A 23,330-nucleotide genomic window follows, 5' to 3' on the forward strand; every position below is an offset into this window, starting at 1 on the left:
TGTATCCAGCTACTGTACACAAATGCCCTTTTTCTCCCCTGCGGCTTGAGCAAATTACCACAAGTAAGATCCCATATATTCATACCCATGACGCATAAATTATCACGTATCACGTATCACGTATCAAATCGCGGTATCGCTCTATGGTTTGGGGGTATATACATAACGAAGACACATCCGTATCATACCAAAGGGAACTAAAACTGAACTGAACCAAACCGAACTGAAACCGTCCATCCATCCCATGTCTGCATTCTAATCAAATCTAAAAGGTCGGTAGATATACACTTTTGTCTACTCGTCGTCGGATGTGTCGGGTTCTCTCTCACCTATATCACAGAACAATAACGACTCAGCTTCTGATCGTGATATGAATCGATGAAGGGGAAGATTACTCACCACCATAAGACAACCAGTCCAACTTTCTCTTCTGTCTTCTCTCAGCTTGAGCCTTAAGTTCGTTTCTTGTCATCTTCTTCTTCTTCTTCTTGACCATCAATCGTGACACGCCATCGATAATCTCCTCGGCGTTACTCGTCGCGTCACTTCCGGGAGTAGCAGTTCCAGGAGTGTTCGTTCCCGGTGTACCGGGGACGGTCCTTGGTGTTCCGGCTTTCGAAGCGACTCTTGAAGTAGGCCTTGAAGGGTCGTCAAAGGCATCTTCGACAAGGGCAACTTTACCCTTGTGCGTGAGAGCACCACCTTCGACGTGCCAGATTTCGGGACACAAGGCGGAGACGAATTCGGTAGAATGCGAGATGATACAGACGGCACCTCCCCATTCTTTGATGGCAACGGCGAGACCACCGAGAGCTTCTCGGTCCAAGAAATTGGTAGGCTCATCGAGGAAGAGACATTGAGGTCTGTAAGATACCGTCGTGAGTACAGGTCTTGACTAAATAAGACATGTGACACTCTACTCACCTGTTGAACATAGCAGCCGCAATGACGACCTTGACCTTTTGACCACCGGACAAACCAGACATCTCGTTGTACTGGGCGATGTCACCGTCCAATCCAACACCTTCCAAAACCTCTCGGACAGCAGCGGCACCGGTATCTCTCATACCCGCACCTTCTCTAGACGACTCCATGTCATCGAACTGTCCGATGAGCTTTTGGAAACCCTTCTCGATGAGAACATCTCGAGGAATCCAGGCGTTGTGCTTGTGATCGTATCCCTTGAATTTCACCTCGTATTGGAAACTCTTCTTGAGCTTTTGACGACCAAGGATGAATTCAATCTTCCTCAAATCACCGTTCTTGCCCTCGAGAGGCTTGTCCATCATGGCCTTGTCCTCTTCGGTGAAGACACGGGTGGCCTTCTCCAACATCTCACGATCGTGACCATCCTGGTATCGCCATTGGATGTATTGAACGGCGGTCTTGTCCAAATGCAAGTTGATGTGGTGGAAAGCGTGTTGGGCAACGTAACCGACTCGAAGAGCCGGGTGCTTGTGCACAGTACCAGATTGAGGGACAGTCTCTCCGGTCAAAAGCTTGATAAGAGTGGATTTACCAGCACCGTTGGGACCGACGATACCGACTCGAGACGAGAGGGAAAGCGAACAAGAGACGCCGTTGAGCGAAGGCTTGACGGCTCCGGGGTAGGTGAAAATACAGTTGTTGAGTTTCATAATCGCTCGAGTGTTTGATCGGACACCCATCAAAGAACCAGGAGGGGGGAAGGTAAACTTGATGGAGGTGGCAGCGAGAGTGTAGTAAGACTTGGCGGAGGGTACTCGCTCGACGAACTTGGAAAGGTTACCCTTGTAGTAGACGAGCTTCTTCTCCTCGTAGTGGATGATATCGGTACAGACGTTGTCAAGGAAACCAGAGTCGTGCGAGACGACCATACAGGTGATGTCCTTGAGGTTGCAGACGTAGTCCTCGAGCCACGCAACGGTTTGGACGTCCAAGTGGTTAGTAGGCTCATCGAGCAACAAGATATCGGCACCGATCAACATAGCCCTAGCCAACTCCAACTTCATCTTCCAACCACCAGAGAGGGAAGCGACGGGGTCGTGTTGCTTCTCGTCTGAGAAACCGACGGAAAGGAGCATCGCGGCGATCTCTTCTCGTGTCTTGGCAGCGAGTCGGGGGTCGGCCGAGATGAAGTCAATGATGGCGATGGAAGTGTCTTCACCTTGGAGAGCGTGCTCGACCATGAGAGTTCGGAGCTCGTCCTGAGTAGGGAAACCCTCGACCTTGCCGTCACGGATAGCCTTCATAAGAGTACTCTTACCGGCACCGTTGGCGGCACAGATACCGTATCGTCGTCCTCGTCTCAATTTCAAGTTGGTGTGGTTCAACAACAAAAGACCACCGTAGGCAAGGGAGAATTGGATGTCACAAAGAAGTTGACCTTCGGCTCCGTCATCCTCGACGTCAGGTGCGAATTTGGACTTGTCGATGTCGAGGAATGTCTTGCGGATAGCAGCGGTAGCCTTAGCACCTTGTTCAGCACCCAAGAGGAGCTTGGCGAAAGAACCGAGACCCTTGCCCTCCCAGATGTTGTCGTCCCATCGTCTGAGGTCGACGAGATCGGCAATGATGTTGGCTTGGTACTCGATAGCATGAGCGATGACCGGGCTGTTGGGCAACGATGCGGAGAGGGGGATGGAGGGGTGGGCGGGAAGACCGTCGACGTCCAAGTGGGGAGCCATGATGGTCAAAGCCTCCGTAACAGCCAAGTTGATGTCACGAGGAGGAAGGGGGGTGGCGGAAGCAGAAGCACCGGCACCGATGAGGATGTCAAGGGCAGTCTGTGCGAACGCTCGGATCTCGGGGAAGGCAGCACCCTTAGCGAGTTGCTCAACGCCACCGAAGAGAGGGCCGAGGTATCGTGCAGCAACGTTGGGGTCTCGGACAAGCTTGACCAAGTTTCCAATGACGATACAGGTCATTCGTTGAGTCTCGGTGGATCGCTCCTTGAGAGCTCGGTAGAGGAGGGGGACCATGACGGCAAGAGTAGGGGCGTTGACCTCAGCGACGAATGTAGTGGACGAGAGACCCTTGATGGTTCCGGGGACGGCAGCGGGAGAAGCCATGGCGGAAACAAGGAGGTTGATGTGCTTGAGGACATCGGGGTTGGGGAGAACAGTACAGAGGGTAGCTGCGGCCTTCTGGGCAGCGGCAGAGACCTAGTAAACCAAGTATGTCAGCTTCGCAAACAAGAGCTAAACGATTCGGCAGCTGAAACTCACTTCTGCCTTGGTGTCGTGCATGGCACGTTCAATGAAAGGGATGGCGTGGCCCAACTCGAAAGCGAGGTAGTCCTCAGCGCCAGGCTTGACCAAACCTTCGATAGCCTTCAAAGCGGCGACCTTGCTTCTCCAACCTTTAGCGTCATCCAAAGTCCTGCAGAGAACGTCGAGGACCATCCTTGAACCCTCGGGGGCAACAGCCTTGAGCAGACTGGTCATAGCACTGTTGACAGCGCTTCGGACGGATTGACCCTTGTCCATGGAGAGGTTCAAGAGAGCAGGGATGAGGGGGAGGAAAACACCCTCAACACCTGTACCGAGGGATCTGCAGATACGTTCGACAAGGATGGGGGCGGACTCGCGCTCGTAGCCAGACTTGGAAGAGGACCAAGCGAGGACGACGTCGACGACCTTGGCATCTTGAAGGGCGTCGAGGGATCGAGGGGACTTCTTGATGGAAAGGGCGATTTGGTCAGCGGTAGCTTTAGCCTCGACGTTGGAAGCGGCGGTGGCGAGAGCGGTGAGCTCGGCGAGGTGGGTGGAGGAAGGGAGAGGGGTGATCGCAGCGGGAGCAGCGACGGGTGACATTGTGATTATGACTTTTGTTTTTTTAACTGGTTATAGTCGGTGAGGTGGGAATGAGTGGTGAGTTGAGCGTGATAGCTACTGGGTAGGAGCGAGTGTGCTGCAGAGGATAGGAATGAAGATAAAGCTTCTGGAAAACCTTCACCTGGCCGCGTGTGGCAGGTGTATGAGAGACTCTAAAGGATGGTCTATAAAGGTGGAATGGACCTTGATCTACGACGATACAAGGTAAGAAAAAGGAAGGATGGGAGTTGGAGGAAAGAGGTAAAGATGAGATAGATACTGGATGGGAAATCCAAAAATATGGCAGGAAGAGGAGAATGGGTGGAAAATGGCGGACCTGTGTTAAGATTTTTGCGTTGCGTCTAATTTTAATACCCTGAACACGTGGGATCTGCAAAAGGGGGAACGCGTTGTACGTTATCGCCACTCTCTCTTATCGTATCAAAATCTAGCTATGTCATATCATCGGTTATGTCGATGAGAGTAACGTAGGGCGATATACCCACCACGGACATACATGACTCCCTTCATTTCAATCAAGATTCGGACATCCATGAGCAAAATGATGTCTGGCTCACAAGGGTGGTGCACGGTTCATCCTCCTGCTGTTGTGTCGCGAGTGTGGCAGTCGATCTCGTCCTGCTTGACGAGTCAAGTATGCAGTTGCTGACGAGGAGTTCCCATGTAAGGTAAACTCTTGTGGGAACTCTACTGCCCCTCTGACAATGCCAAGTACCTCATGACCAGGCTTTAGTCGATCGTCGTGGGGCGAGGACTGATAATGTACTATACTAAGAAACTCGCTCAGTCTAAGTTTCACAGCTGGGCAGAATCGTTGCAGCCCGTCAGGCTACATATGTCATAAGTATTGCATACTGTCATCGTCGCGGACCTCAGACTCCGTCCTCTTCATGATCCATTACAGCCAATGGCACCTTAATGAAGAAGCATGTAATCTCCCTTATTGCTTTCTGCCCTGCACTCTTACGCTTAATCCTTCTTCATTCCCGGAATCCAGCTCTTCACATACCCCCATGTACTCCTCGTCTCCTTCTTCAATATCTCTGAACCAATCAACAGATCCTCCCCACCCTGTCTTTCGGTCGGGAACTCGAAATCCCTCGGCAGTCTCGATCCGGGGATGACATTGGACGAGTACGGCTTTTTGGGACCGGTCGATTGGGCGGTGGTGGCGGGAGTTTGGGGAACAGCGGGGTTTGATCCCAAGACTGAGGGGGCGGATGCTTCTTCTCGGATTCGACGGGAGAGATCGGTGATTTCGTCAAAGATCTCGGCTTTGCTGAGGGCGGAGGAAGGGATTATCAGCATGAGGGTCAACATCAAGCAAATCGACAGCGGAAGCAAGAAGAACAAAATGTGAGGCAGGTATAAGAGATGTGGTATGAGGTAGAAACCAGAACGACAATCATATACGTCGGACAAAACCAAAATCGAGCCGAGGGAAACGATGTACAGGGAACGAGGTCAAGGAGAGATGGAAGCAGTCTTGAGATAACGAAATGATATTAAGAGGCCACTCACCGCTCTCCATCTTGGATCTTCTCATTCACCTCCATCGCAGCAGCCATACCGGCCGCTCCGAAACCTAACAATCCACCCGATCCCAACGCCAACGATCCCCAAAACATACGAGTGATGAGTCTCGGTCGGGGGTATTGCTTCTTCATCAATTGCCAGACGAGAGCGGAGAACGCGACGGCGGTGGCCTAATGAAGGGAACGGTGTATCAGCGAAAATCTCACGCAAGTAGCAGTAGGTTCCATGAAACCAATTTTGGGCGGAAGGCGAACACGACGGGCTTCAGGCGCAGTGTGCACTTTCAGGCGATATTGACGCAACTCACTGGAGGTGTATAGATCATCCATCTGTAACCCTTCTCCATAATCTCCACATCGCCTCTTGTGATCTCCCCTACAAGCACACGACCAACAAGTCAGCACAAAACTCTCCCTCCTCCATTCTGTTACCGCTGCAGCTTGACTGGAGAGGTGTCTACATACCCGATGCGATCTTGGATTCTACCAGATCTCTAGTCTCGGGAATATCAAACGGGTTCGAAGGCAGAAAACTGCCTCCGAACATCTTCGTCGTCGATCCTGATGGTTGAGTCGTCGTACCTGACATCTTGATGAGTGATGAGAATGACACTTTGATGGAGGGTTTATACGTATGAAATGGGTTGTGGTAGCAGATAATTATCGAGCGATGCAGCGAGTTGCGAAGATCGGAAAGTAACGATGCGAGCAGGCTCAAAAGTGGAGGTCACGTGATTCGCTCTTGAGCCGCACGCATGATTGCTGCAATTGAGCCACGGAGGGACGGCAATACACGCTCAAGAACTGAGATACAATGTGGCCAGACATGTGTGCCAATACATGTAGAAGACAATGACTGATAATTAACTAGCAAGGTTTGGTGGACAAACAAGGGCAATTTCAGTTGCATATGGTTGAATGTGATAGCTGTTAAAATTGGCAAGACCAATAGACATGATGTGCAACCACATTGAGGCTGATCCCTGAACGGAGTTTGTCGGTGTAACAGCAATAACATCTCTGTATCCAATGCATCTCATATCAACACTACCATTGTTACGAGTTTGAATGGTAATCTGCATCAGAATGTGTAAACAACTCCTCCCAATTCCCTGGCCATATGTGTGTCACATCACTGAGATCACACAAAGGGCAAGCAGCAGCCTCTCACCTTCTCCTGTTACCATGACCACCTCCTCCCCTCTGACTGCCTCCAGATCTGCCATGTGAAGATGTCTTGATACTGAGAGACGTTCCTCCTGTCTGTGGATGGTTGTGGGTTGAGTCTGGTGAGGCAACAACAATTGTTGACCCGGACCAATCAGCAGTGGAAGTAGTATCGGTAGAACAGACACTTGGGCGGGAAAAGTAGACCTTCAAGCGTTCACTGATTGCGTCTTCAACTTTTTGCCAGCAGTCACCAAACTTCTTCTTGGTGACAGATTGAGGTGGAAGGTCAGGATTGTCACAATGAAGGAAATCTTTGTTCTTTCTCTCTCGGTAGATGTCGGACATCGTCAGCTGTTGGACTATTTAGAGGAACATGCATGGGGAAGAGGATGGCAGGGATGGGTCAGCAAAGCAAACATTGTATTGTCTGTTGAAGCAGCACCCACCTGTAGAAAGCTCAGATTGAGTCTTGGTGAACTTTTCCTCAGCAGCAATTGCTTCCTTTGCCTCATTCCACCTTTTAGTTCCTGGGATGAGTGACATTGTTGGTAAATATGGTGAAGAGGAATCTGGGAGCTGAAAAGTGGTAGGGTTGGGTAACGGCGATGGTGTCTGATTGTGTATAATGGTGAGAATAGTTTGGGGAAAGATTGAGCTTGGGATGGGTTCACTTGAGGTCTGTTATAGCCTCAGGGAATTGCTTGACCTCTAACCTGTTGGGGAGGAACAAGAAAGGAGCCATGTGGTCTATCTTCATCTAGTGTAAGGTAAGCTGCATGGCTTCCAACGGTGAAACCAAGGGGCAATAATGACAAAAGATGGAATTTCAAATATGTAGTCACCCTGGTTGTCATAACAACAGTTGTATTTGGGTTGCATTTGGGATGCATTGTGCATGTATCCTGTCAGCGGCATGCATGATTGGGAAGCTATACTTGGAACAAAGCACTGAATTGATGGGTACTACTCATAGTGGGTATCCAGCATCTCAATCCCAAGTGTGCAGAACTTGGGGTAATAGGCAATGTCAGCACAGTATAGAAGTTGACTAGCTGGACCCTACAAGATTGATACCCTATGGGTCTTCCGCTCAAATATGCATGTGTAGATGGAATAGTGAAGAGTGGTAGACCAATTGGGTCTATACCTGAAGCCAAGTCCGTTGATGGGCATCACCATTTATAATATCATATGCCAGTGAGCAGACAATGAGTTGCCACAAGTTGAAGTACAAGCCATAGCTGTCATGTTGGTGATGACCCGAGGTCTGTAAAAATGTATTACATGGCTGCTTTGCTTCTATTGAGCCACAACTATTGAGCCACAATTGACAGCTGGTTTATGGGCAGCAATATTTGCAAGATAACATTCACAGACTGAAAACAAACCTGCTTCCTCAAGGGTAAGACTGGAACACTGTACAGGAACTGTTAGGGTGCTGCAGCAAAATATCGGCAAGCAAGGGTGGACTGTCTGCTGCTTCAGATTAGATTTGCCACAGTGGCTGTTCCAGCCAAAACTTCAACATTCATACAATGTAACCTTATTGACATTGCCTTTCAGAAATATTGTGCTCAGTGGATGACAATAGGACACAATAATCCCTTTCCTCTCTCACATTTGGTAACAAAGATGAAAATGCAGACTCATGCCAACCCATAAGCTGCAGTCCAAGCAACAGCATCTCACTTGTTTTTTCCAGGACGCTTCTTTGTTGGCTTGACAACCATGGAAGAGGGAAGTCGCAGTTGTCCTGTTTGCCTCCGATGTTGTCGGGAGGTTTGTGAGTATTTCGTGGAAGATTGTCTGGACTCAGGTTGGGTAGATTCAGAGGCCACAGTAGAAGCCTGTGTGAATAGGTGATAGACTTCGAGTCGCTCTGTGATTGCTTCCTCAACTGCTTGCTGATTTGTGCCAAACATCTCCTCGGTTATTGGCCGGGTTGACAGGTTGGATTGTAAGTTCGACTTTCTCTCGTCGTAAATATTTTGCATCTCGACCTTGTGATCTTATTGTGATAACATCCACCAAGCAGTGGGGGTCAGCAACTCAATCCCTGTATTGTGCAAAGGTTATTGTGACTCACAGTCAGATGGAAGACTTTTCATAAGAGTCTGAAATGTGTCATGAGCTTTGCTTGCACGCTCTGTGTGATATTCAGTGCTTGATGAAGTGGATGACATTTTTTGGGAATGATGGTCAAATGGACTACAAGGAGCTGGAGAGCAGTCTGGTGAGGCGAAAGTGATGGTGTATGATAGCAGATTCGGTTGTAAATGAGGTAAATGGTGAGATACTTTTACAACGGGCCTATACCTGTGTCAAGCCTCAGGAAGTTCCCTGACTTTCAAACTCTTGAGGTCAGATAAGAAAGGATACATGTGGTAGATGTTTGACCATTGAAAGGAGCAGACAGTGCTCACAATTTTCCAATGGGTGATGTGGCAAAGGATAGTTGGCTGTATGCCTGGCCATATCTGCAATTACAAACAGCCTTGCCACCACATTGCACCTAGTAAGATCACAGGCGGTAACCTAAAGCCACCGATAACATGTACTGGTGACAGACCAGGGTGGAGGGACATGACAGGTATCGAATATTGTACGCTTTGTGATGTATTGTAGTGACAAGTAACAAGTACTCATAACCACGTGACACTCGGATGCACGACTCGCTCGGACAACAATCAACTTCGTCTTCTTTTACCTTTATGTAGCTATTATGCATGTATCTCACTACATATCATGGATGAAGCGATAGCCTACTCTCACTGGTACTCACTCTGTCCGAGGACGCAACACTCCCCGCAACCTCTCGATTGAGCAGGAAGAAGCGTTACTTGATAAGATCAACTCTTATGCGGACAGAGGGACTCTGTTAACCCCTCAACATGTAACTGAGCTAGCGTCAGCCCTCTGTGGACACACCATGGGAAGGAATTGGACGAGTACATTTCTCAGACGATATGGAGACAGAGTGTCAACACGTTTTTACAGGGTTCAAGAGCTCGCAAGGCTACAAGCAGACACGCCTGAGAAAAGACAGACTTTTTACAGCCTGGTGAGTACATTTTGACTGTCTTGACACAGGTGCTGACCCTCCACAGGTTAAATCTGTCTTAGATACAGGTCTGTATTCCCCTCACAACATGTACAACATGGATGAGACCGGATTTGCACTCTTGAGTAGTCGTTGCCAATGCCGAGTAGCCCCCAGAGGTAGCTCTATCAAGTCTCAAAACATCCTCGCCAACGACATCCACATCACCGTCGCTGCTACCATCTCCACCAACGACGCTCCTGTCCCTCCCTTCCTCATATTCAAAGGTGGCCATCTGATCGAGCAGTGGGTCAAATTGCGCGACAAGCAACCCACCATGATGGCAGAGGTATCAGACTCAGGCTACATTAACGGCTATCTCGTCAAGGAATGGCTCACAAACTGTTCCGATCCTCATACTTGCGACCGAGCTAAACGCGACCGAGCTAAAGGCGACAGACGACTACTCTTCCTCGACGGGCTCGATACACATGTGCAAGTAACCTTCTTAGAGGCGTGTTGGGAGAGGAATATTGTCTGCCTCGTCCTTCCTGACAATCTCAGTGGTGTATTTCAGCCTCTGGACGTCAACTTCTTCAATACGCTCAAACTTGAGTATCACAAACAGGTGGACGATTATCAGCTCGGCTCAGATAACACAAGGGTCCCCAAGAAATTCTTATATCAGTGGTGTCAGAGGGCTTGGAAGGCCACTGCTACTCAGAGGCAGATAAGAGAAGCTTGGAGAAGGGCGGGGCTTCATTCTCTCGATCCAGCCGTCATGCAAGCACTACCGACAACTCCCCCCCACAACCACGATCCCCTTATCGATTTTGACACTCCTGAGAGCTTTCGCACACTCAGGGAACTCGACAGGAAAGTTCGCAGAGGAGAAATCGATCTGAAAGCTGCGTTTCTGAAGACAGAGAAGGCGTTGGAGAAGGCCCTTGCAGAGAAGACGCTCTTGGAGAGGGACTTAGCAAAGCGCAAGGCTGCAGAGGATGTGGACAGAGTAGCCAGGGGTAGCAACAAGCGTACAAGTGACTGACTAGTAGTGGAGTAGCCAGGATGGCTGGATTGTGACTTTGTCAGATTGCCGGTATCATTGATGTGATAGCCCTTTGGGAGGGGGAGAGGCCCATTAGGAATGGGTAGATGGTCAGGGTTGGAACTGGGACTGTGATACGCACCACTAGTGGTGGGGTAAGACATCGCAGGTACTGAACTCTGTGAGGTGGAGGGTCCAAGGCTGCGTAGTTTAGCAGCCTCTTCAAAGATGGCCGGGGCGTATTCGCTTGCCTTTAGCTTCTTCACCTCCTCAGACTTAGTTCTGCCCCACCACTTCTCAACCCATGCTGTCGCCCATGCATGATCCTCCCTACCCATTTTGAGTCATCATCCTTCAAGTATCTTTGAGCATATTTTCCGTGTTTTCGTCATAGTACTCTTAACTGTGGGATGAGTTGGTGCTGCACAAAACAAATATAGTACAATTCCTTCCTTGGTCACCTTTTTTTTGTGTGTGTTTGATCAAGGGAATAGATCACTCACAGTCAGGGCTGCCATCATGGAGTTCTTTCCAAGACTTGGTCTTGGTGGACATGTCTGTGTGCTGAGTCTTCTGATAAATGTGATAAATCAATGAGGTGAGTATTGCAGGTTGTGGACAGCGGTGATAGTTGCAAAGGCTTAGCAATTCCTGGGTACTAGTGGCTTTTATTCCCTATGACCCTGCTAACATGTTGCAAGCTGAGTATTTGCTACAAAGGACACCTTCTGATTATGTTCTCATGGGGGGTTGATGATGAAAGGTTTCAAGTCTCACTGTTTTATAGCAATCTCAGGCTGCATCCTTAATGATACCAATAACTATTTTCCACATTGACCATTTGTTATAGCAGTCTCACCATACAGTATCAACAGAGACTGCAGAGAATCAAATTGTTGTTGCTAACATCAAGACTCAAAGGAGCTCACTGCATAATGATTTGTAACAGCAGGTCTTTGGTTGGCCTTACCATTTCCGGCCATTTTGCCACAGTATGTAGTTCATGGTTGTGAGTCAGATTCCATTCCCTGAACAGCCACTGTGCACCAAGCATACTGTTTCTACTCAAGTTCCCTGTACATCAACTCATCAGATCCACCTTGCAGGTGATGTCATCAACATGGCATGTCATAACCCGGTCATGCCACACGGCTTGAGAACATGCTTCCACTTTGTGGGATTATGTAAGGCGAGATCAAATGGCAGTCCCACTCTGTGGTATATTGGACGACCAGAACACACAGCCACTGTGTGGCAATGACGCTAAGGAGATCAAAACACAAATGCTTGCTGAGGCTTTGTGCTCTGGACTGAAGGATATGAGGGACCCTTGCAGGATATAGCAAAAATATATATAAGAATGCTTGCATCTGTACTTTGATCCTTTCTTTTCCCTCAAGGATCAAAATATTGATTCGTTCTAACAAGCTAGTCGCATCGTTCAAGCCCAGTTTATGCTGCGGCTCCTCTGGAGCCTTATGTCAGGGATCCGCTTTACCACTTCCAAACACACCTCCAGCTTTGGACCAACTCTGTTCCGACTTGTACCGACGTTGTATTGACTTGTACTGACATTGTATTGACTTACACTGAGCTTGTACCGACATCATTCCAAACTTTGTACCATTATCATATTGGCATCATACCGACTATGTGCCAACTCTGTTCCGATGTTAGTCCAGACTCGTTCCAAACTTCATGAGAACTACCAAGTCTATTCTGTCTTGCCTGCCAATCACTTCTAGTCTTGCACTGTAGCTAAAAGGTATGTAAGCCGGCCCTTCTGGCCATTAGTTAGTTTTTCCCAGCAATGGATTGAATTTGATTGCCAGATTGCCACATCAAAAGTCACACAGTCAGTTCAAACCTGACATCCTGCTCATTGAGTCCCAGGCCTATTCCTGTACCTCAGTGGGTTACAGTCCCACTACTCCTATTGACAAGCCTGAGGTGCGTCCTTTCTGTAGGGCACCCCTTGATCTAGTTCTGTCCTCCTTGAACCCCCCCCCCCCTGGTCCGTGACAGTTTGTGAAACCTTGCGCAGACCATAAAATCCTAGACGTTGTCTTCTTCAGACCTTCAATCACACACTTCCCCACTTGCTGATCCTTCCAAGCAAACTCCCTTGTTGTCAATCAATGCTCATGCTCACAGCTCACCCTCATCAGTTGTGAATCCAAGCTTCCCTCAAACCTCTGTTGTCTATCCTGTCTCTAGTTGCCAACCAGACCTTCAAGGGACTGGTCATAACACAGCGCATTGTACAAGTCTAAGCTGGCCATTGGAATGTCATTCTGCCCGTGGGTACCTTATGGACAAGGTCACATCAAAAGTACCAATCAGCCACGTGTGACCTGACCCTTGGGCCTAATTTGTGCAGTAGCTGATATTGCAGGTGAAATGATCTGCCAAACTTGCCTCCCGGGTCCAAACTTTTGTCATCTGCACAGGTATAAACACTATTCACAACACTAAATGCCCCAATTAATGAACTCTGCTAACAGCAAAACCACCTCAGAGTCATGGACATCATTCTCTGTTCACTTCTTGGAGCTGGAATCAGGGAATGCACTGAAGTCAAACAGAGTGTCTGCTTCAGTAAAGTCAGACACCTGACTTTTACCAGATAAGCAAGTCGGTGCACTTGGTTGGGCTGGTTGAAATTGGAACTGTGACGAGACATATGAAGCATTGTTGAGTGAAGCAGCTGTGACTTTGAATGACTGACTCGATTCTGTTGACTGATTGAGGTTGTCACTGCCTTGCTGTGCATGGAGACGGTTTGTGACAGCCTGCAAGACCCTGTCTGCATGCTCTCCAAACATTCCGTGATTGATTCTGGTGGCAACCTGTTTAGAGGACCACTGCTCATCTTTGAATTCCAAATAGGTATTGTACATGACTTTCTGTTGACTTTTCTTTTGGGTCTCACTACAGTGCAAACAGCCTTTAAAAAATGCGTCAGTCAGATTGCCAAGCTGGGTGTAGAGATAGACTTCTCACTCGATGACAGCTCATTGTAGACCTTGTCAAAGTCACCCTGAGCATCAGACATACCCTAGATCCAGTGGGAATCAGGTTCTAAACTAGAGGTCTGTTCAGATCAGAGAGTGATTTTCATCATACCAGCTTTTGGGTAGGATCAGAAAGGATGCATGGCATTGGTCTTCAACTGATGAAAGGTTTGGTCCTCTCGGCTGGTTTCACTAGTAGGCTTTGACCAGACCTTTTGTGTGTGAAGTATGCTTCCTGTTGGGCCCGAGCACTTGTGTGCCATTAGATATGACTGTCACACCGGTACGGAGGGATACATTGTGGTACAACAAGGTCCATCGAGGATAGGAGCGGACATCGACGGAGACTCCGCTGAGTCACATGAATATTCAGAACGAAAGTTGACGGAGGCTCGGCGTAGCTTTGTTGAGGGATAAGATAGCTTCTATGAGAGGAATAAAGCAGGATGTTCTAATACTCTTTATAGTAACTTCAATCGACAACCTAGAACACTCTCGACAGTAGTTCCGCTGACCTTCGACCTGGCTTCCTCAGAAGGAACGCCTTGGGGTCGGCGGAAGTTAGCAGTTAATCCACATATTCCTTTCCCCTTTCGGTAGTTATTTAGTTAGTTAGACCGTAGTTAGATAATAGTACACACATAATTCTACAGCACTATGAGACATGTACGAGTACGACACGCTACCCCTCCTCGACTTAGACGCAAACGAATCTCGAACGAAGTAATAATGCAAGAGCGGTTGAACGAGAACCGGACGGTTAGCCCTTCTCCGTCGAACCTCGGTGGTACCACGCTAGGCCTACTAAGAGACCTACGGTGGAGTGCTACACCGTGATGTATCTATTCTACCATACCCAATCTAATCCATCTTTGTTACATTTAAGTTTGTTCTATGCTTTGTTTACAAGCACAAGTGAACCAAACAGACCTGTCTTTGATTGAACATCAGGTAGAGGTCCTGCTCTCTCTTTCCAAATGTCCTCTCTCTGCCATGACCTTAGTGTGAGTCAAATTTCTAGCATAATGCACTCAACAGTCACACATCAGCCTGAAACTGACAACTAGCTGTTCTGTTTCTAGCTCCTGTTCTTTTGAAACCAATCCTATCCAGTTCTCTTTTCCTGTTGACAAGCTGATAACATACCCAATTCAATGGCAGCCATTCAGACTTGGACCATTGCCTTAGATGCAACAGATAACAAGGGACATTGTTAGCCAAGGTTTAGTTTGGCGAAATGTCATAGAAAGTCTGACAGACTGCAGAGTCCTCTCATGTATACGGGTATGTGTATGTCCCAATCACCAGGAACAAGAAGGAAAGATACACGGTATAATCCTCCATCAATGGAAAGGCATGGTCTACTATCAGTCACTTGAACATGATCAGGTCCGTATTCGAGTCAAGACACTGTTCTAAGCAAAAAGTATGATAGTTTGGACATGAATGCCTATTTGCTCATGGAAAGCGGAACAGAACACCATCTGCACTTCTGATCACATCTCCTAGAACTCTACCAAATGACATGCACAAATAGGATAGTCTGGCCAAATGCAAAAGATAACCTTCACCTCCCTTCCTCACACTCCTACCACTCGCGCTCCTACCACTTAGCAGTAAAGATAGACAGGCTATCACCCTCTCTTGCAGTAATATCTTGACTACCGGATCTTGTTGACACGGTAGGGATCATCAGGACGGTACTTTGAGGAAGGTGCTGAGCTTGCAGCAGCAGTGAAGCCACTGCCTGAAGCTTTTGATCCTGACTTTGAAGAACCTCCAGTGTTTGAAGACCCACCAGACTTTTCCATTTCTAATGGATGTTCATGGACAAGGAGGAGAGTCAGACAGAGTTGCCAGCAGAAAGAGCAGAAGCCAACACTCACCATCCAGTTTCGTAACTTTTTTATTGACGGCTTTCAAGAATTCGTCATGGATTTGTTCGATTGTTGAGTCTGAGCTAGCTGACATTGTTGGAGTTGTGATGATCAAGTACAATCTTCAGTTGAGATGTGGGGGTGTGGTGATAATGAGTCTATCTTGCAGATATGGTGGTGAATGGTTCAGATAATAATTTAGCTTGGGAACCAAGTTGATCACAGGCCTCTTTATAGACATTGGGAGAGGGCTTGACTCAGTACCTGTACATGTAGAGGAAAAATGTGACAAATCCCCATTGTGAGAGGTCTTCTGTGAAAGGTGCTGCCTATCACCCACTATGATGCAATCAGGGGGTAGGGGTAGAGGATCAAAGGATACCTCTACATATCTATGCGCTGCAATTTGGTGGCAAAGAAGGGGAAAGGAACCATGTTGCCAGTCTTGACCTGGCAAAAGGATCTGGTCATTGCTCTTTAGGATCTACCTTAGGGATGAACAATGCAACACTATATAAGACACTCCAGCTTCAAATTGCTGTGAAACAGAGTGAAAGGAATCATGTGGAAAATCTTGATGGCTGAATGGTTTATTTCAGTGAACATGGCGATGTGATCAGGGGGACAAAATCAGTGGATACATTGACACATTGTCAATTGCAAACTGCAGGGGATGAGTAACAAAAGATCAACATTGCATCCTTTGAAACTATGAAAGGGTTGGTTCATCTTTTCAGCGGTGTAAAAAGGGGTAGCACATCAATGGGTTTCTCTATGTCTGTCCCCAATAGCCCTTTCACTGGTGGAAAATATTGTTTTATGTTGTAGATTGACTCTGTGAGATACTGTGTTAGTTGTTGATGTCATTGAGGTTTGACAGTCCATGACCCGCTGTGGCTTTGCCACCAGGATGTACACAGGGTTGAAGTATCACCAATCTTGAAGCTGCTCCTCAAAAGGCTGTGCTATTTCTGTGCCTTTGGAAAGCTATGGACAGACAACAATTTGTCAAATCAACGCCACTGACGGACTTGAGGCGGATGAAAACACGTGACATTCTCCGTTGGTCCGGTTCGGCGCCGAAAATACCACCGGTGAGGACGTAGTGATAGATAACGCGGAGACTACGGTGTCACACAATAGCTAGCAATGTCAGTAACCTGACTACTAGTAGGTAGTCGTCCACGTTCACCACTGCGATGTTCTCGCAAGGGACTCTCTCCATTTTCCACAGTGCAAGCGTATACTCACAATGGATCCTGCTCGTTTTCCTCTCACAATTTCCCACCAGAAGAAAACCGCTCTGGTGTATGGCCGTAGCCTTAACGGGCTACAATGTCTTCTTGCGTGACATGAATGGTGAGACAGTATGACGGGACACGCATGGACTGAGAGGACAACCCGCTGACTCTTTTTGTCTTTGGCTCATAGGAGCTCTAGCATACATCCTGGTATGAAAGTCCGAAGCAATGACGTGATGAGGATGTCAAGCTGACCATCTGGTGCACGGATAGCTTCTCATGGTGAACAGCCAAGTACCACGCTACGATACATGACGCTGATTGCTCCTTCTATCAGGCCATAGGTCCTGGTACGCGATGGGCTTTCTCGTCTCCTCCTGATCCTCATCCGCTCCCTCGACCACCTCCATATACCCGCCTACGAGCGAGTCGAATCTGGCGGACATTTGACCTGCTCGTCAATTGGCGTCTCATCAACCTGCCACCATCACCGCCATTACCTCGATCTTCGAGAATATACCTCTCTTTCCTCCACTATCATTTCTTCTACCTCCTCTACCACGTCATCGCTTCCGACATATTAACTTATCCTTCCCTTCGCTTGATGGTAGATTATCCGTCGGCATCATACACCGCGTTCCGATTAGCTGTCGCACATCAATACGACGTCCCCAAGATCGGAGTGGATGCCTTGATCGCGATCAGTCAAGGTGTAGCGACGTACCATGGTTTGTGCTTGGCTTGGCACCTCTTTGCGTTACTGGGTATAGGATCGGGTTTGTGGATAGGTGAGGAATGGCCAAAGATATCGAATAAACCGCATTTGGCGACAAGCCTCAACGAATTTTGGGGGAGAAGATGGCATCAGTTGTTGAGAGTGAGCACCGGCGACTTCTTTCACCATAGCCTGAGTATCAGCTGATTGCTCAATCCATAAGGAACCCATCGCCTTCGTTTTATCATTCCTTCCCTTCACTCTCCCCCGATCTCTCTATATCTTGACATTCTTCCTAATTTCCGGCTTGATTCACAGTCCCCTCTTCTACGCTGTCACTGGATCTTTCAACTTCCCCGCATTTATTTCCAGTTTCTTCATCTACGGTCTCGGATGTGTGCTCGAACGAGAGTTCTGGCTTTGTACAGGCAAACGGAAGCGGGTAGGAGGGCCGCTGGGAGTGGTGTGGATGTGGATTTGGTTGATTGGCGGTACGATCATGATGGTCTCTTCTTTCTGGAAGCCTGAATCAGAGTTTCTGATGGGTCAGATCAAGGAGAGTATCAATAGCTCGTTCACGCATATAATTTGGCAATGGTATGGCAAGCGGTATTAGTCCAGATGATTACACTTTCGATACAGCCGCGAGCTTGATATTGTAGCCTGACCCGATGAGATGTGAATGGATACATGTTACTAATCCTACTTTCCTCCTTGCATTTGCTCTGCACAACAGTTGTCAGCTCAATCGCTTTGCCAAACGAGACAAATAACCGCTCACCCGCATTATGTTCCGCAAATCTCGCTCCCACTCGCTCGGAGTGCTTCAAGAACTTGTCGGTACAGTTTTGAACACAGGTGGACTACAGACGCAAGTCAGCTGCAGTCCCTATACATTCACGATGACGGATAGAGTGATAGATCATTCTTGAGAATATGAGAGTGACATGCTCACCTCGTTGGTCGTTAAAGCCTTGGTTGTGAAATCTTGGGCACAAGCGTTGAAACATCTCTCAACCAAGCCAGAGTAGAGCTTCATGAAGTCTTGCATCTGAGCACATTTGAAAACTGTCAGCATCCATGCTGTGTGAGATTATAACGAAAAGTGAAGACATGGCATGCGATTGAGGAACGATCGTAAAGGAGTCTCGGGGTAACGAGAGGGAGAAGGTCGACCAGAAGAACATCGCTACACACCTGCTTCTTCTCGATGACCTTTGACATGTGGGCCTGTTCGGCGCCGTTGAACTGTGAGAAATCCATCTTGGCTGTTTTGTGTTGAGGTAGTGATTGCAGTAACTAGAAGTTGCAAGAGAGGCTGAGATGACAGTATCAAAGCAAGGTTGGAAAGCGACGAGTGTGTTCAAAATTCCGAAGCCGAATGCTGCTTCACCGCTGCTGCGGCGTTCTCCACCACCACCGCCGCCACCATACAAGTTGCCACGTCAGAAAAACAGAGACACAGGCGCGACGGTGATGCCTTCCTCCTTTCATTCTTCATCAAATCAACATCGACAAGCCATCACTACACCGCTCTCCCAAACCGTCCACGAGCACCCGAGTGAGCTTTCTTCTCGAGTCAGGACAGTCTCCCGCGAGATGTTCAAAAACCTACCTGGGTTCAAGTCCTTTCCGCAAGCTATCGGACTACCCTTCCTTTCCACTCAAGAAGATGCTCAGCTGAAATTCAAGTCGAGCGAAGGAGGCGTGAAGCGATTATATAGCGACGAGGTAATTCCGGTGTCGGACGTCGCATACTGGGCGCAATATTATAGCTTGTTCAACAGCGCTGCGGACGTGTACTCGCTCATATCCGTTCAGGATGGTGAGTCTTGCAAAGTCACAACGAGTATTCTTGATGAGACTGACAGTCTCCCCATCTAGTTCGACAAGCTCTCAGCTCGCAACCGCAGAACCTGGCCAACCTCATCTTGCACCTTTCCCATCACCTCTTCACTTTGCTTCCTTCATCGCAGTTCCCAAACTCGCCGGTCATGACGAACCAAGATCTATCAAAGGAAGCGCTCAACTGTCTTCGAGTGCTCGGTCGTATCATCGTAGTCGTCTATGAAGCTGAAGGCGACGCTCGAGAACGACGCGCATTAGGTGTGGTGGATGAAGAGACTTTTGCCGATAAGTGGTTGTGGAGCAGACAACGGATCGAGAAGGACCACAAACAACCGAACGTCAGCGCGGAAAATGGAAGGCCGGAAGAGGATGGGCAGTTCAAGATCGAAGATTCGGACTCGGAAGGCGAACCGGAAGCTGAAGAATTGGATGAGATCGACGAAGGAGTCAGAGCGTTCAAAGCGACAATCGGACGTCCTGCTTCCGCACCCAAAGTAGACGGTCAAGCGACTCTTACGAAAGCAGAGGGAGTCAGCAATGATCCGCTCTCTCAACCAACACCGGACAAGGACGAAGACACACTAGAGGATGAAGATGAAGAGTTCGTGCCATGCTTGGTCGACAGGTTATTCAGTTGCACTGTGGATTTGCTCTTTTGCGCGGGGTTCACTCTGCCTGAAAGCGTGAAGGGGGAGAATGTCGCTGAGAAGATCAACGTGAGTTGCACAACTATGCGTCGCGGTAGAGCCGAAAGTTGACTTGTATTCTAGTACGTGATCTGGGAGAAGGGAGTGGGCAGTACCGTCAATGTTGGTAGCACCGCCGGGTTTGACCACAACAAGACCGAAGTGCTTCGTGAGTCGGCATTGTGCTTTTGAACAAACAAGGGGCAAGTGATGACGCTTATACTGCTACCTGCTCACAGGCTTCCTCCTCGTTCTTCTCTCCACCACCATCTACACGCCGCCACACGCTCTAGCTACAACACCCAATCCTCCTCTTCACAATCTCACGCACTCGCTCGAACGTCGACTCATCCTTTCTCTTCTTTGCTCGTTCCTCAACACCTCACTCGCTCCGGTGAAACCTGCTGCGGGCCTCGGTCTCGGTAATCATTTGCCTTACAACCACTTGATATCGAACTCGGCCGAAGAACGACGGACACTGGTCAGAGCGTCGATGATGGTATTACTCGTTGCCCTGGACTACCAGGTCGAAGGCGAAAAAGGTATGGGAGACGGGAAAGAGGAGAATGCGTTCAGGTATTTTGTGTCCAAGTTGGTGAGTAGCGTCCCTACCTCGTCAGCGAACTATACTGACGTTGTCGTTGGACGTCTAGCATCGAAAGGAGGACTTCTCTTTCATCCTTGACGGTATCATTGGTATTCTTCAAGAGCATAACTCCGTCTTGAACAATTACCTGCCTGGTAGCAAGACGCCTATCCCATATATTCTAGAGACATGTGAGTTTGGTACTCAAACCTACCCTTATATGGTCACTGATATCTCCTTGGTAGACATGTTACTCTGGCGAATGATTGACCTCAACAAGGTATGTATATTCCGTACCCATCTGGTGTTAGCTCTAACCTGTTATCTAGCGATTCCGCCAATACGTCCTCGATTCCGGCAAAGCTCTTGATATTATGTGTTATATCTTGGTAACCTGCCTGGAGCTTAAGGATGACCCTTGTGCGTACTTGTCCCGTTCAGCTTAAAGGGAACCCTTCTGACATCGCTGTTCTTCCGCAGCCAATCATGGCCTCCTTCGTCTTCTATCATACCTTCTCCAAACCCTTTCTGCCGATCAGGCGTTTGGCTCTTCGCTTAATCAGAATATTCGGCTGCCCATTCCGTCGAAGTGGGCTGTCACTGGCTCTGCTGCCGACTTCTTGATCGTCGTAGGTCTGCTTACGGCTTTAACACCCCGGTTGGAAGTACTCACAATTGATATGCTAGTCAATCTATTCCATTGCCACAACACCCGGTCTCAATCCTCTTTTCCCTGCTCTCACCATCAGTATTGCAAACGTTGCGCCTTTCCTTACGGACATCGGTGTTCAAGCTTCGACTAGACTGTTACAGCTGTTCAAGGCTTTCTCATCGCCCAACTTCCTGCTCGCTGACGAAGGACATCCAAGATTGGTGTACTATCTGTGAGCTCGCCATGACTACTACTTTCTTTCGAGCTTTCCGTACTGACAGCTATTCCAGGCTGGAAACATTCAACTCAATATTGTATCACCAGCTGAATCGTGAGTGACCTCATCATCGTCTACAGATCACAGCTGACGTCCTTTGTCATGTTCAGGAAACCCGAACCTCGTCTATGCTATCTTACGATCTCATCAGGACTTCCAGACGCTCGCCACATTCACCCTCGTTTCTGGTCTGCGGGACATTCAGCGACGCAAAGCTCTCCGTGCGGCTGGTACGTGCGCTTCACGGATGCTTTGACTAGCTCAATACTAATAGGCTTTCTTTTACGTTCTAGCGATCGAGAAGAATGCAGGTTCGAGTCCTGGACTCCATAGGACCAACTCGGAGCTCGAGATGCTTGCGGAAAAAGCTGCGCTTTTGGGCCAAGTTGACCACGACGTGGACGCCGAGGACGACTCTTCGTCACGTCCTGCAAGTCGTCGCCCCCTATCACCTTCCACCGAGGAGGCTCCAGAGTCTGACCCTCAGCCATTCACCACTCCCGGTGATCTCAACGTGTCTTCCGATCCGTTGGCTGAGTCTACTCAAAGTGCTCTTCCTCCACCCCCTATGTCTGTCAATACTCAACCACTGAGTGAAAAAGCTCGCGGGAAGATGAGGGCAACCGAGTCGACAACGTCTCTGTCTTCGCCGACGACGGAGGGACCGGAGATCCCCGACGAGGAGTTGATGAAGGTTGCTCAAGCGGGTGTGGGACCAAATGGCTACATCCCGACGCAAGAATGGGTTTCTAGCTGGCAGAAAGGGTAAGTTCATTCACTTACTTATTAGAATTGCGCAATTCGCTTACAGAAATGAAATGACCATAGATTACCGCTTGACCCTGTTCTCGTGGCGATCTCGGAGCTGCTGCCGAAGATCCAGGAAACCCAGCCTCGAGTCGGAGCACCTTCGTCCAAGGTCATCAACATTCTCAAAGGAGTATCGCTGAGTGAGGTCCTTCCGCCTGCTCCTCCTATCGTACCTCGTCGGTTCCAAGTGAGTTTCCTTTTCCGCCAACGACCTCTGCTTGTAGAGCATACGCTCGTAAGGTGATCCATACTGACTGATCGTACTAGTGGTCACCCGCTTCATGCGTTTGGCTCACCTCACTCTTGTGGGGCGACATCTACGTGGCAGGCCTGACAAGTATCGGAATATGGCGAGATACGACTGTCAGACTGTTTGGAGTCAAGCAAGCTCCGGTGAAGGGACGAGGAGCTCAAGTTGGTAGGGTCTTGAAGATGATTGGGGTAGTTTAGAAGGCAACGGCGATATATTAGGACAGGTTGTAAGCGATGGCATATGCAGATAGCGGCGCATGATAAGTAATTGTGCAAAAGACCTCTGAAAGAGTGAGCGAAACGAAGTCAATCCTTGGGCAAAGCTTCGCTCAGGTCAACGGATCGCCGATTTGGGTTTTCATACGATAGGTCCCCTCTTCTCTCTTTCATCGCCTGTCTTGTTCTCTACGTCGCGCTCACATCAGTCAGAATGGAAGGCTCTCATTAACTGATTTACACGTACGATCATTGTGCGCTTCAACGAGATAGCCGCAAGAAGAAACAATCGACCGTGTTTTTGTCACAAAGTCGGCCATTGCAGCTGATCATGGAATGAGAACGAACCCCGAACAAACATGAGGTTTACTATGCACAAAGCGAGTGATGTATCTACGACTAGAATGTGTACAGCCTCTCCTCTTCCATCACCTCAAAAAGTATCAAAACCATATCTTACAGATCACCCATGCTCACTCTCACCAACAGTGCCTTCCATTGTGGTATCTACACTTACTTCACCATCAAAACCATGAGACATAACCAAA

General features: G+C 48.5%; 5 protein-coding genes across 5 annotated transcripts; 2 read left to right on the forward strand and 3 right to left on the reverse strand.

Moving 5' to 3' along the window:
* Positions 1–294: 294 nt before the first annotated feature.
* Positions 295–3,794, reverse strand: CI109_101981 (uncharacterized protein; the record flags this gene model as incomplete). The annotated part of the gene is made up of 4 exons (XM_032006491.1): positions 295–329; positions 400–863; positions 925–3,143; positions 3,207–3,794. 4 exons carry the CDS (start codon positions 3,792–3,794, stop codon positions 295–297), a joined length of 3,306 nt encoding a protein of 1,101 aa, XP_031859160.1.
* A 990-nt stretch (positions 3,795–4,784) lies between these two features.
* Positions 4,785–6,576, reverse strand: CI109_101982 (uncharacterized protein; the record flags this gene model as incomplete). The annotated part of the gene is made up of 5 exons (XM_032006490.2): positions 4,785–5,094; positions 5,337–5,521; positions 5,659–5,726; positions 5,816–5,962; positions 6,522–6,576. 5 exons carry the CDS (start codon positions 6,574–6,576, stop codon positions 4,785–4,787), a joined length of 765 nt encoding a protein of 254 aa, XP_031859159.2.
* Positions 6,577–16,809: 10,233 nt separating this feature from the next.
* CI109_101983 (uncharacterized protein) lies at positions 16,810–18,071 on the forward strand (the record flags this gene model as incomplete). Its single annotated transcript, XM_065967058.1, has 4 exons — positions 16,810–16,858; positions 16,931–16,950; positions 17,078–17,617; positions 17,679–18,071. The coding sequence occupies 4 exons, from the start codon at positions 16,810–16,812 to the stop codon at positions 18,069–18,071; spliced, it is 1,002 nt and encodes a 333-aa protein (XP_065823130.1).
* Positions 18,072–18,157: 86 nt separating this feature from the next.
* Positions 18,158–18,718, reverse strand: CI109_101984 (mitochondrial import inner membrane translocase subunit TIM9; the record flags this gene model as incomplete). Its single annotated transcript, XM_032007704.1, has 4 exons — positions 18,158–18,180; positions 18,237–18,318; positions 18,411–18,506; positions 18,653–18,718. 4 exons carry the CDS (start codon positions 18,716–18,718, stop codon positions 18,158–18,160), a joined length of 267 nt encoding a protein of 88 aa, XP_031858050.1.
* Positions 18,719–19,054: 336 nt separating this feature from the next.
* On the forward strand, positions 19,055–22,764 carry CI109_101985 (uncharacterized protein; the record flags this gene model as incomplete). Its single annotated transcript, XM_032007703.2, has 14 exons — positions 19,055–19,280; positions 19,340–20,019; positions 20,074–20,158; positions 20,229–20,584; positions 20,643–20,766; positions 20,821–20,855; positions 20,905–20,995; positions 21,056–21,204; positions 21,263–21,459; positions 21,518–21,558; positions 21,615–21,734; positions 21,798–22,269; positions 22,333–22,501; positions 22,582–22,764. 14 exons carry the CDS (start codon positions 19,055–19,057, stop codon positions 22,762–22,764), a joined length of 2,928 nt encoding a protein of 975 aa, XP_031858049.2.
* Positions 22,765–23,330: the final 566 nt, after the last annotated feature.

This window comes from Kwoniella shandongensis, chromosome 3, assembly GCF_008629635.2.
Source record: "Kwoniella shandongensis chromosome 3, complete sequence".
In the NCBI taxonomy this organism is placed as follows: Eukaryota; Fungi; Basidiomycota; class Tremellomycetes; order Tremellales; family Cryptococcaceae; genus Kwoniella; species Kwoniella shandongensis.